This window comes from Coregonus clupeaformis, chromosome 1, assembly GCF_020615455.1.
Source record: "Coregonus clupeaformis isolate EN_2021a chromosome 1, ASM2061545v1, whole genome shotgun sequence".
In the NCBI taxonomy this organism is placed as follows: domain Eukaryota; kingdom Metazoa; phylum Chordata; class Actinopteri; order Salmoniformes; family Salmonidae; genus Coregonus; species Coregonus clupeaformis.
Window position 1 is genome coordinate 58,395,216 of NC_059192.1, and position 14,625 is coordinate 58,409,840.

A 14,625-nucleotide genomic window follows, 5' to 3' on the forward strand; every position below is an offset into this window, starting at 1 on the left:
ACCACTGCAATCCAGCAGCCAATCTGGATCTTCACGATGGTCTAAAAACCGAATGCAGGGTAAACCCTAGTTTGTCAACGTGGTGGGATATTTGAAGGGTCCCCTAGCTGTCATAGCAACAGAAAACATGAGGCCCCAGCACTGATCCCAGGACAGGGTTAATGAAAATGGAGGCGTCCTCTCCGCCTTAACATCTGTTCTCATGCATTAGTTAACAGGAGCAACGGGGATCAAGTGTCAGATGGCCAGGCAGGTAGGTAGGCCTAAGAATGATGTGCCAAAGGGGGACTGGGAGGATAGGAAGGATTCACAGAGGGTTTTAGGGATTGCTTAGGGAAGTGCGTGTGTAGTGACACAAAGTGCATTCTCCCCCCAGGTCTCTCTGACAAGGGGCAACATCCAGATTAGAGCTTCGCTTGGTAAAGGGGATCAACAAGGCTTTGGGTGAAGTGCTGTGGTAACAGCAGGTAGACAGAATGTGGTTGGAACAAATGGCTTTAGTCCAACAATTGTACATTTTAAATTGTTGCTTTGAGGACAAGCCTTGCTTTTGTCAGTTTCTTTCACGCTTATTATTTGTAAAGGGTGGCAGGTTCTAATAATGTTTTCAAAGTGTGTATGTTTTTAGCAGTCAGTTTCCCATGGCCCCCTGTGGGTTCTGTGTCTCAGAGTCCCAGTCGTCTCGTGACATTTAACAGGTCGTCTCAGTGAGGGGGGAGAGTGTGACAGGAGTTTCATAGCAGTTGCGTGGTCACTCTGTCAGCGTCGGCCCAGGCAACGTATTAGTGTCCAATCAGAGTGGATATGATGTTTCCTGACAGCACATGAGACTTAGCAGGGAGATCTGTATTCATTTCAATCACCCGCCTGCCTGCCTTCCCCTCCCTGAGGACTACTAGCGGTGTAGTGTAAATCTCTCCTGCTCAATGAACGAGACCCAGCCGGCCCTGCAACTCGTTGACAACAAAATCAAGTGATCAGACCCAGGTAAGTGTCCCGGGCCACGGATTTAGATGGAGGTGTGCCCTCGTGTAAATGGACAGAATCCTCAGAGATACTTTTTATTTGGTTCACGTAACATCACGATGGGCAGCAGAATTAAGCGGTCTTTATTTAGACTGTAATCCCTCAGCAATCGCCGGAGTGAGTAAAATGTCCCAGAGTAGGGGAAGGATAAACCCTACTGGATTAGTACAAGCCCCTGCCTACTACCCCATCCCATCCCCTCCAATATTCCCTCCTTTCAAGTTTTTTTCCTCTCACCGCATCGGGTAGCCTACATGGTTGGTGGCCAGCACAAGCACGGACCCTGTCATTGTGGTTCAATGGAGTAGTTGGGGCTGCCTTTGCAACATTTGCACAGTGTGGTGTCCTCTTTACCTTCTCACAACCAGCAACAATATTTCCATAGATTAATTATTCAAGGATTGCCTGTCAAGGGGGAGCCACTGAATAGAAAGGACTTCAGGAGAGCCAAAAAAATTACAGCTGGATATCAGGTGAAACGATATACCCCACTGCTTCATCTCTTTTTGCTCCTCCTCCTCTGTCCTCCCTCCCTCCTTTCCACTATTTTGATGTAAATTGTAACTGAAGACTTGAAAGAAAACACCAACTACTCCCTGCTTTTTTTTTCCCTGTGTAAAGCTGTCTTCAGTTTTTTTCTCTCCAAATGCTCGTCGCCAGCAAGCAGTTGAGGATCGGTCGTTCCCACAGTTGGGACACCCTGGGAGGGAATGAGGGTCAGTGGGCCGGGGGAGAAAATGTTTACGACCAACAAGGCAGGATAGCGGGCCGACGAAACTCGCTGTCTTACGGGGGAGAAGGAGGAGGTTACTACGAGCCTACCCCTGGGATGTGTCCTCCGGACCTGGATCTGAAACGAGACACCTACTCCTACCAGGACTCTTTGTACAGCCAGCAGGGCTACGCTACTGATCCCTGGGGAATGAGAAAGGGCTCAGTCCCTGAGCTAAACCACTACGACTGTCCACCAATGCCTCACAGTCACAGAGGATCCATCGTCTCCCAGGACTATTATCCCCATGACCCTGCTATGGTTCCCCGACCACCAGAGGACCCCCTGGGCTTCTACCGGGTGGAGCAGCAGCCTCAGCAGCAGCCTCACCCGCTCAACAGATCCCCGTCCCACTACGGGATGAACCCAGTGGGATGGCCACCATGGGACCAGGGACATGGAGGGAGGCCCGGACCTCCGGGTCCTTCATCTGCTTCTCCTCTTCCTCCTCCGCCAACTGCCCATGGCATTAACCAGGTTTACAGTCAGCCTGCAGCTGTAGCTGCTACCGCTGCTGCCAAGATGATGCCAGATGGCCAACACTCTCCTGCTCACTACGGGATGGAACAACCCTCTTCACCTCGTTACGCATCTGAGCCACCCCCTCTAGCCGGCCAGCCGGTCTACACTGACGTCAACGGCCATCCCCTGGTCCCTCGGCGGCAGCAGCCTGCAGCCACCTGCCTGGTGGTGGACCCTAACACTCAGGGGCTGGATGGGAGCATGCAGCAGCGAGGTATGATGATAAGGCAGGAGTGCACTTTGCCCTACAGCGTTCAACAACAAGTTCCGCAGCCCAACATGCAGGTCTACAACCCCAACCCTCCTCTCTCCTCCCCTGTTCCTGCACCTGCTCCTGCCCCTCTTCCTCTCCCACCAGCCCCTGTAGCCCTCCCCCCTCCACCTCCTACAGCCAACCAGACGCCTGCAGCCTCAGTGGATCCCAAGAGGAACGCTGACCCAGAGTTCCTGGCTCTGCTTCGTAATGAGGGTCTCTCAGAGAGTACCATCTCCTCACTTATCAAGCAGGGCTTTGACACAACAGGCATGCTGGCAGTCATGGAGGAGAATGACGTGCGCTCTGTGGCTCCCAACCTAGGGCAGGCGCGGGTGCTGTCACGGGTAGCCATCAGCGTCAAGAGGCCCTTAGAGCCCCCTCCCACGCCCCAGCAACAGGACCCCATGCGGGGCCGCTCCAACAGCTTCAGCCACCGCTCTGACATGTACCTCCAGCAGCAGCAGCACCAGCAGGCCATGGGCATGGACCCCCGGCTGATGCCACCACAGACCCCTGGTGCCATGCAGACCATCTCCCCCACGATAGCCGAGGCCATGGCCAGGAGGCCCAACAGTGCTCCCTCTCAGCACCTTCTAGAAACCACACAGGGCTACCCAGGACCTCGTACACCAGGGACCTACAATGGCGCCATGGTCCCTGTCCAGTCCCGGCCCATGTCTGCATTCTCCCAACACCCGGGTGTCCCCATGCCGCCGGGCATGCAGATGATGGCTGCCATGCCCCAGCAGATGCAAGCCATGCAACAACAGCAAATGCCAGTGTCCATGCCTGCCCAGCCGTCACCTCAGCAGGCCCCGAAGGCATACTCCACCAACTACACAGTGCCTATGGAGCTGATGAAACGGGGCCGCAGCCTGCAACCCATGTCACCCATGCACAGCGCCCACCCCAACCCTCAGATGATACGCAAGGCTGGGGGCACCCCGTCCGATGGAGCCATGATGCCCGTGGGTACCACCATGCAGAACCAGAGTGCTATGGCCACCAACCAGAAGCTTAGCCGCCGTACCGGCCCACCTGTCATCGTCTCCACCATGGCATCACCAGATACAAGTAAAGCATACTTTTATCCCCCCGTCCATTCCCTCCTCTTCCTCCTCTCTCCTAGTCCTCCTGTATAGAATGTATCTTGGCTGTAGTGTATTTGTTGGCTACTGAAGGAGTATGGTTACTGAAGGAGTATGGTTTCTCTTGGGTTATATAAACATTTTTGTAGTTATAGATTTTTTCTATTTGAAATGAAAGCTCTGCTTAGATAACCATTCACTCCGCACTGTAAGACAATGATTAGGTATTGTGATTGTGCAATAAAATGTATTCTTCTTTTATACCCTTCCTTGTCAGGAATAACCCCTTTCTCAAATAACGATTGAATATTTAAGGCTATGAAACTTATGCTGTGCTCTTAAACCAAGTGCCCAAAAAGGGCCATTTATATGGTGTTTTGAGATACTTTTTCGGTAGATTGGGATGAATTTATCTCTTTGCTGCTTTCACATCATTTCAATCTACCTTTTGGCTGTGTGGAGCTATGCTTGTTGTTAACCTGTGTATGTGTCTTTGTATTGTATTGACAATGGATAAACATCTCAACTTAAGACTACCATATCTTCTGTGAATGGCTTTAGTTACAGTATATACATATTTTAGATAATGTTTTTTTTTTTGGTGACTGGCTTAATGGCCTAAAAGGATAACTTTTTAACAATGTCAGCCTTTAATCCTCCCCATGCCCTAGATATTTATAGTCAGCTGTTGTCAGAGTTGAAAAGCTCTGAGTAGGCCTACCTACCTCTTTCTGAATTAAGTGTTTTAGACACTCATGTGTACTGTCAATCATCTTTGAGATGCATGCTGTTCTCTGTATTGTTTTTTTTGCCACACATAATGGTTGTGATGACCAAGATGGAGGTTTGGAGTGGGGCAAGGACAGTGTGATGTGGTAGGGTGTGAGCTGTCATCTGAGGTAACGCTGCTTTTAAAGCAGAAACAGCCTGTCAGTAGCTGTCTTTGTCCAACCAATCTGGGTGGCCAGTATTCCATGGTCACTGTTAAACGTGGGAGACAGTGGGAGAATTGGAGCCATGAGTTTGTGTGCCTGCGTGCGTTGCATTGTTTGTGTGTGTGTGGGAGAGAGAAAGAGAGAGAGAGAGAGCTGTTTTTGCTGTATTCCCTGCCCGTCACCTCATCTGTAGGCATTTGAAGCTTGTCCACACAGAGCAAAGGCATAATTGTCCACACAGAGCATAATCTTCAGGGCTGGTGGCCTGGTGGGAAGGGTTAGTGGTTGCAGCATCATTCTGCTTATAGTGCATTGGAGTAGCCTGGAGCAGTAGGTTGGGTGTAGTGTTGCATACACTGTTATTTTCTCTGTTCAGGTGCAGCAGTGACCGTTGTAGGGAATGAAAATGAATTATGTGGAAAATGTTGAAATGAACTATATTGTTTACTGTAGCTCTCTAATAATGTTGGCGCTACATAAATGTGGAAGATGTGCACTAGCTATGATTTCAACAAGTCTGATTCATCATCAAAGTTGTTCAATAAAAAATGCATATGAAGAGAGAGCTGCTGCTATTGGACAGCATCCATCGGGTTGGACGGCATCCTAGCTGTGCTGCTGAAATCAAATTAATGTGATGATCAGCAAATGTGTCTTTTCTCTGAGTTACTGTAATGAGAAGCGAAAGGGGTTTAATCCTTTAGATCCTCGTTTTACAATACTGCTAATCCACAGATCCACTCCATAATTTCTGGACTAGGCTGGCATCTTTGGATTCCCCAGTACTAGAGCTACAGTTGAAGTCGGATGTTTACATAAATTTAGGTTGGAGTCATTAAAACTTGTTTTTCAACCACTCCACAAATTTCTTGTTAACAAACTATAGTTTTGGCAAGTCGGTTAGGACATCTACTTTGTGCATGACACATGTAATTTTTCCAACAATTGTTTACAGACAGATTATTTCACTTATTATTCACTGTATCACAATTCCAGTGGGTCAGAAGTTTACATACACTAAGTTGACTGTGCCTTTAAACAGCTTGGAAAATTCCAGAAAATTATGTCTTGGCTTTAGAAGCTTCTGATAGGCTAATTGACATCATTTGAGTCAATTGGAGGTGTACCTGTGGATGTATTTCAAGGCCTACCTTCAAATTCAGTGTCTCTTTGCTTGACATCATGGGAAAATCAAAAGAAATCAGCCAAGACCTCAGAAAAAATATTGTAGACCTCCACAAGTCTGGTTCATCCTTGGGAGCAAACGCCTGAAGGTACCACGTTCATCTGTACAAACAATAGTAAGCAAGTATAAACACCATGGGACCACAGAGCTGTCATACCGCTCAGGAAGGAGACACGTTCTGTCTCCTAGAGATTAACTTACTTTGGTGCGGAAAGTGCAAATCAATCCCAGAACAACAGCAAAGGACCTTGTGAAGATGCTGGAGGAAACAGGTACAAAAGTATCTATATCCACAGTAAAACGAGTCATATATCGACATAATCTGAAAGGCCGCTCAGCAAGGAAGAAGCCACTTCTCCAAAACCGCCATAAAAAAGCCAGACTACGGTTTGTAACTGCACATGGGGACAAAGATTGTACTTTTTTTAGAAATGTCCTCTGGTCTGATGAAACAAAAATATAACTGTTTGGCCATAATGACCATCGTTATGTTTGGAGGAAAAAGGGGGTTGCTTGCAACCCGAAGAACACCATCCCAACCGTGAAGCACGGGGGTGGCAGCATCATGCTTGGGGGGTGCTTTGCTGCAGGAGGGACTGGTGCACTTCACAAAATAGATGGCATCATGAGGAAGGAAAATTATGTGGATATATTGAAGCAACATTACATTTACATTTACGTCATTTAGCAGACGCTCTTATCCAGAGCGACTTACAAATAGGTGCATTCACCTTATAGCCAGTGGGATAACCACTTTACAATGTGTTTTTTTGTTGTTTTTTTTGGGGGGGGGGGGGTGGGTTGGGGTAAGGGGGGGGTAGAAGGATTACTTTATCCTATCCCAGGTATTCCTTAAAGAGGTGGGGTTTCAAATGTCTCCGGAAGGTGGTGAGTGACTCCGCTGTCCTGGCGTCGTGAGGGAGCTTGTTCCACCATTGGGGTGCCAGAGCAGCGAACAGTTTTGACTGGGCTGAGCGGGAACTATGCTTCCGCAGAGGTAGGGGAGCCAGCAGGCCAGAGGTGGATGAACGCAATGCCCTCGTTTGGGTGTAGGGACTGATCAGAGCCTGAAGGTACTGAGGTGCCGTTCCCCTCACAGCTCCGTAGGCAAGCACCATGGTCTTGTAGCAGATGCGAGCTTCAACTGGAAGCCAGTGGAGTGTGCGGAGGAGCGGGGTGAAGTGAGAGAACTTGGGAAGGTTGAACACCAGACGGGCTGCGGCATTCTGGATGAGTTGTAGGGGTTTAATGGCACAGGCAGGGAGCCCAGCCAACAGCGAGTTGCAGTAATCCAGACGGGGAGATGACAAGTGCCTGGATTAGGACCTGTGCCGCTTCCTGTGTAAGGCAGGGTCGTACTCTCCGAATGTTGTAGAGCATGAACCTACAGGATCGGGTCACCGCCTTGATGTTAGCGGAGAACGACAGGGTGTTGTCCAGGGTCACGCCAAGGCTCTTCGCACTCTGGGAGGAGGACACAACGGAGTTGTCAACCGTGATGGCGAGATCATGGAACAGGCAGTCCTTCCCCGGGAGGAAGAGCAGCTCCGTCTTGCCAAGGTTCAGCTTGAGGTGGTGATCCGTCATCCATACTGATATGTCTGCCAGACATGCAGAGATGCGATTCGCCACCTGGTTATCAGAAGGGGGAAAGGAGAAGATTAGTTGTGTGTCGTCAGCGTAGCAATGATAGGAGAGGCCATGTGAGGATATGACAGAGCCAAGTGACTTGGTGTATAGCGAGAATAGGAGAGGGCCTAGAACTGAGCCCTGGGGGACACCAGTGGTGAGAGCACGTGGTGCGGAGACAGCTTCTCGCCACGCCACTTGGTAGGAGCGACCGGTCAGGTAGGACGCAATCCAAGAGTGAGCCGCGCCGGAGATGCCCAGCTCGGAGAGGGTGGAGAGGAGGATCTGATTTTTCACAGTATCAAAGGCAGCAGACAGGTCTAGAAGGACAAGAGCAGAGGAGAGAGAGTTAGCTTTAGCAGTGCGGAGAGCCTCCGTGACACAGAGAAGAGCAGTCTCAGTTGAATGACCAGTCTTGAAACCTGACTGGTTTGGATCAAGAAGGTCATTCTGAGAGAGATAGCAAGAGAGTTGGCTAAAGACGGCACGCTCAATAGTTTTGGAGAGAAAAGAAAGAAGGGATACTGGTCTGTAGTTGTTGACATCAGAGGGATCGAGTTGGTTTTTTGAGAAGGGGTGCAACTCTCGCTCTCTTGAAGACGGAAGGGACATAGCCAGCGGTCAAGGATGAGTTGATCAGCGAGGTGAGGTAAGGGAGAAGGTCACCGGAGATGGTCTGGAGAAGAGAGGAGGGGATAGGGTCAAGCGGGCAGGTTGTTGGGCGGCCTGCCGTCACAAGTCGCAAGATTTTATCTGGAGAGAAAGGGGAGAAAGAAGTCAAAGCATAGGGTAGGGCAGTGTGAGCAGGACCAGCAGTGTCATTTGACTTAACAAACGAGGATCGGATGTCGTCAACCTTCTTTTCAAAATGGTTGACGAAGTCATCCACAGAGAGGGAGGAGGGGGGGGGGGGATTCAGCAGGGAGGAGAATGTGGCAAAGAGCTTCCTAGGGTTAGAGGCAGATGCTTGGAATTTAGAGTTGTAGAAAGTGGCCTTAGCAGCAGAAACAGATGAAGAAAATGTAGAGAGGAGGGAGTGAAAAGATGCCAGGTCCGCAGGGAGTCTAATTTTCTTCCATTTCCGCTCAGCTGCCCGGAGCTCTGTTCTGTGAGCTCGCAATGAGTCATCAAGCCACGGAGCTGGAGGGGAGGACCGAGCCGGCCGGGAGGATAGGGGACATAGAGAGTCAAAGGATGCAGAACGGGAGGAGAGGAGGGTTGAGGAGGCAGAATCAGGAGATTGGAGGGAGAAGGATTGAGCAGAGGGAAGAGATGATAGGATGGAAGAGGAGAGAGTAGCGGGAGAGAGAGAGCGAAGGTTGCGATGGCGCATTACCATCTGTGTAGGGGCAGAGTGAGTAGTGTTGGATGAGAGGGAGAGAGAAAAGGATACAAAGTAGTGGTCGGAGACATGGAGGGGAGTTGCAGTGAGATTAGTAGAACAACAGCATCTAGTAAAGATGAGGTCAAGCGTATTGCCTGCCTTGTGAGTACGGGGGGACGGGGAGAGGGTGAGGTCAAAAGAGGAGAGGAGTGGAAAGAAGGAGGCAGAGAGAAATGAGTCAAATGTAGACGTAGGGAGGTTGAAATCCCCCAGAACTGTGAGGGGTGAGCCATCCTCAGGAAAGGAACTTATCAAGGCGTCAAGCTCATTGATGAACTCTCCATGGGAACCTGGAGGGTGATAGATGACAAGGATATTAAGCTTAAATGGGCTAGTGACTGTGACAGCATGGAATTCAAATGAGGAGATAGACAGATGGGTCAGGGGAAAAATTGAGAATGTCCACTTGGGAGAGATGAGGATTCCTGTGCCACCACCCCGCTGACCAGATGCTCTCGGGGGATGCGAGAACACATGGTCAGACGAGGAGAGAGCAGTAGGAGTAGCAGTGTTTTCAGTGGTAATCCATGTTTCCGTCAGCGCCAAGAAGTCGAGGGACTGGAGGGTAGCATAGGCTGAGATGAACTCTGCCTTGTTGGCAGCAGAACGGCAGTTCCAGAGGCTGCCTGAGACCTGGAACTCCACGTGGGTGGTGCGTGCAGGGACCACCAGGTTAGAGAGGCAGCAGCCACGCGGTGTGAGGCGTTTGTGTAGCCTGTGCGGAGAGGAGAGAACAGGGATAGGCAGAGGCATAGTTGACAGGCTGCAGCAGATGGCTACAATAATGCAGAGGAGATCGGAATGAAATGAACTAAACATCTGGGAAAGGAGAGAGCGGGGCCTCCCTCACCACAACTCCCAAATATAACTCTCCCAACTTCCACCTCAGAAACTATAATTGTTCTAAACTACAGCGGTTCAATGTTTTCTAGGAATAGACTAATTTAGTTTATTCAGCTAGCTAACTAGGTGCAGTATTATTCCGTGAAAATCGTCCGGGCACCTAGTCATAAGACGCCAGAGCCAGCTAGCATGCCGGACTCCAACAACACGGTTTAGCGCCAATACTCGGCCACAACAAACCACCAGTGTATCAACACGCAAGCAGATCGTTCGTGTCCGTGTCTAACATTGTGGGTTAGTCCCGACAGCTTGAGCGAGTCCGTCGTCAACTTATTCAGCCAGTTAGTTTGCTAGAATAGTGAGCAAACTAGCTAGCCATTGCTTTCAGACAAAGATGAACCCCTCCTTTCACGGCACGAACACACAGAGAGCCAAACTAACGTTAACTAGTCACCCATGTCCTGAATTCCTTGAACGACTCGGGCTATCAATATGAAAAAAACAAAACACAAATGTAGGTTATGACTTACCCCTAGCAGCTACTGTTAGCTAGCCAAGTGCAAAGCTAGCCACTGAATTGACTCAGCCAGTTCGCGTCTGTTCGCTCGGTTGTTCCAGCTATTGTTTACTAGTAGCTATCCAGGTAGCAACAAGCTAGCTAAATTTCAAGCACAGTAGCCACTTGCTACCTAATGTTAACGGTTCAGACAATGAGGTTAGAAAACAGCTGAATGGTAGGCAATTATTGTATGTAATTATTGTAGGCAGCCAGCTGGCGTAATTACAGGCACTCTCAGGTGTGAAAAAACTATACCGTTGCTAATAGCTACTCGCCAGCTAGTCCAGGTGGTGGGTTAGTTAGCTAGCTTCGTGCTACACCGGGCACAGCCGAATACAATACTAACCTACAATAATTACATACAACAACCCACGATAACTACCTACAATACCTAACTACAATCTAAATACATAGTTTAAGCCTTACTCGACAAAGCCCAAGCTGTGTATAAAGCCAAGTTTACCCGACGCCAAGCTTACCCGACGTAACATCTCAAGACATCAGAAAAAAAGCTTGGTCGCAAATGGGTCTTCCAAATGGACAATGACCCCAAGCATACTTCCAAAGTTGTGGCAAAATGGCTTAAGGACAACAAAGTCAAGGTATTGGAGTGGCCATCACAAAGCCCTGACCTTAATCCTATAGAACATTTGTGGGCAGAACTGAAAAAGTGTGTGCGAGCAAGGAGGCCTACAAACCTGGGAATGTGATGAAAGAAATAAAAGCTGAAATAAATAATTCTCTCTACTATTATTCTGACATTTCACATTCTTAAAATAAAGTGGTGATCCTAACTGACCTAAGAAAGGGAATTTTTACTAGGATTAAATGTCAGGAATTGTGAACAACTGAGATTACATTTATTTGGATATGGTGTATGTAAACTTCCGACTTCAACTGTATAACCATGGGCTCCGACAGCTCCCCTACAGATTGAGAACAAATTGATTCATGAAGTCTGTCTAGTCTCATGAAAAAAAAGATGGTACTTCTGTTTATGTCCAAAGGACCCTTTCTCTTTAGCTATCTTTCTCTGCTGTAAAAAATATGCAGCCATGACACTAGCTCACCCTAGTTCGCTTTTGCAGACAAGGGTTTCCTCATGTTAAACACACACTCAGTACAACAAAATCATGTGCATGTGGCTGACATTTGTTGCTTAGGTAATTTCATCTGTTAATGGACACCCACAAAGCGCCTCTGAAAGCATATTCCTTAATTATGTGTTGCTAGGCAACAGGGGTTTGGTCGTAATCACAAAGATTATCTTCTCTTTTAAGGAGCGGGGGAAAGGTTTCACTGGAGTGGGGACTGGTGGAAATGGCTCAGAATTAGCATTTTATGCCAATGTGTTGAAAAAAGGGTGCTTGAGTTAATACTGTGAGAAAGAGGAAAGTCATAATTATGAGATTTTTGTCACCTCGTACTGAAATATGACCACAGAACAGTAATGGCGTTTGCCCTTTTTGAGAGCGGGAGGTAATACATTTTGCATTGTAGAAATTATCAGGGTCAACCGTTATTTTGGTTGCATAGAGTATGTCTGAGTATAATTTCTGACATTTGACAACATGATATAGGGAATATCTCAACCATTTGAGCTGGTAGAGCACGGCGCTTGTAACGCCAAGGTAGTGGGTTCGATCCCCGGGACCACCCATACACAAAAATGTATGCACGCGTGACTGTAAGTCGCTTTGGATAAAAGCGTCTGCTAAATGGCATATTATATTATTATTATTATATTCCTCTATACCATCTTCATAATCCATAATAAGTAAGCCTATATAAATATTTAGGTATGATATGCCAATAGCCTCAATATGTTCATTAGTAACACCTAGGGCTACACGATTTGGACAAAATATCTCATTGCGATTTTATGGCAATACATTCTAATTGCGATTATGAAAAGTGATTTTCAGACACTTGGGTGAAAAATTGGTAATTCAATCAGACATGGTTAAAACAAGTGTCAGGGTAGAGAACATCACTTCTAAAATGAGATCATATGAATTAATACATACTGCGCTAACTGAATACAAAACCAAATTGAACAAATATTTTCCAACATTGTTATACATCAAATCAAATCAAATGTATTGGTCACATACAGTGCCTTGCAAAAGTATTCATCCCCCTTGGCATTTTTTCCTATTTTGTTGCATTACAATCTGTAATTTAAATGGATATTATTTGGATTTCATGTAATGGACATACACAAAATAGGCCAAATTGGTGAAGTGAAATGAAAAAAATAACTTGTTTCAATAAAATTCTAAAAAATAAGTAACGGAAAAGTGGTGCGTGCATATGTATTCACCCCCTTTGCTATGATGCCCCTAAATAAGATCTGGTGCAACAAATTACCTTCAGAAATCACATAATTAGTTAAATAAAGTCCACCTGTGTGCAATCTAAGTGTCACATGATCTCAGTGTATATATACACCTGTTCTGAAAGGCCCCAGAGTCTGCAACACCACTAAGCAAGGGGCACCACCAAGCAAGCGGCACCATGAAGACCAAGGAGCTCTCCAAACAATTCAGGGACAAAGTTGTGGAGAAGTACAGATCAGGGTTGGGTTATAAAAAATATCAGAAACTTTGAACATCCCATTTTTTATTAAAACATTTAAAGAATATGGCACCACAACAAACCTCTCAAGAAAGGGCCGCCCACCAAAACTCACGGACCAGACAAGGAGGGCATTAATCAGAGGCAACAAAGAGACCAAAGATAACACTGAGGGAGCTGCAAAGCTCCACAGCGGAGATTGGAGTATCTGTCCATAGGACCACTTTAAGCCGTACACTCCACAGAGCTGGGCTTTACGGAAGAGTGGCCAGAAAAAAGCCATTGCTTCAAGAAAAAAATAAGCAAACACGTTTGGTGTTCGCCAAAAAGCATGTGGGAGACTCACCAAACATATGGAAGAAGGTACTCTGGTCAGATGAGACTAAAATTGAGCTCTTTGGCCATCAAGTAAAACGCTATGTCTCGTGCAAACCCAACACCTCTCATCACCCCGAGAACACCATCCCCACAGTGAAGCATGGTGGTGGCAGCATCATGCTGTGGGAATGTTTTTCATCGGCAGGGACTGGGAAACTGGTCAGAATTGAAGGAATGATGGATGGCGCTAAAGACAGGGAAATTCTTGAGGGAAACCCGTTTGTCTTCCAGAGATTTGAGACTGGGACGGAGGTTCACCTTCCAGCAGGACAATGACCCTAAGCATACAGCTAAAGCAACACTCGAGTGGTTTAAGGGGAACATTTAAATGTCTTGGAATGGCCTAGTCAAAGCCCAGACCTCAATCCAATTGAGAATCTGTGGTATGACTTAAAGATTGCTGTACACCAGCGGAACACATCCAACTTGCAGTTTTGCCTTGAAGAATGGGCAAAAATCCCAGTGGATAGATGTGCCAAGCTTATAGAGACATACCCCAAGAGACTTGCAGCTATAATTGCTGCAAAAGGTGGCTCTACAAAGTATTGACTTTGGAGGGGTGAATAGTTATGCACGCTCAAGTTTTCTGTTTTTTTGTCTTATTTCATGTTTGTTTCACCCCAAAAAATATTTTGCATCTTCAAAGTGGTAGGCATGTAGTGTAAATCAAATGATACAAACAAAATCAAATTTAATTCGAGGTTGTAAGGCAACAAAATAGGAAAAATGCCAAGGGGTGTGAATACCTTCGCAAGCCACTGTACACATGGTTAGCAGATGTTATTGCGAGTGTAGTGAAATGTTTGTGCTTCTAATTCAGACAGTGCAGCAATATCTAGCAAGTCATATCTAACAGTTCCACAACAAAAACCTAATACACACAATCTAAGTAAAGGAATTGCATAAGAATATATAAATATATGGATGAGCAATGTCATTATCAGTGTGGCATAGGCTAAGATGCAATAGCTAGTATAGAATACAGTATATACATATGAGATGGGTAATGCAAGATATGTAAACATTATTAAAGTGGCATTAATAAAGTGGCCAGTGATTGTCAAGTCTGTATGTATGCAGCAGCCTCTCTGTGCTAGTGATGGCTGTTTAACAGTCTGATGGCCTTGAGATAGAAGCTGTTTTTCAGTCTCTCGGTCCCAGCTTTGATGCACCTGTACTGACCTCGCCTTCTGGATGATAGCGGGGTGAACAGGCAGTGGCTCGGTTGGTAGTTGTCCTTGATTATCTTTTTGGCCTTCCTGTGACATCGGGTGCTGTAGGTGTCCTGGAGGGCAGGTAGTTTGCCCCCGGTGATGCGTTGTGCAGACCACACCACCCTCTGGAGAGCCCTGCGGTTGTGGGCGGTGCAGTTGCCGTACCAGGCGGTGATACAGCCTGACAGGATGCTCTCAATTTGTAGTAGTTTGTGAGGGTTTTAGGTAACAGACCAAATTTCTTCAGCCTCCTGAG

At 47.1% G+C, this 14,625-nt stretch overlaps 1 protein-coding gene across 1 annotated transcript in view; it reads left to right on the forward strand.

The window, feature by feature from the left end:
- The first annotated feature begins 1,278 nt into the window (after positions 1-1,278).
- Positions 1,279-14,625, forward strand: part of LOC121571160 (trithorax group protein osa-like) — a 49,742-nt gene continuing 36,395 nt past the window's right edge. The window contains 1 exon segment of the mRNA XM_045222026.1: positions 1,279-3,650. Coding sequence (XP_045077961.1) covers positions 1,673-3,650 — 1,978 coding nt within the window. The 5' untranslated portion in view covers positions 1,279-1,672.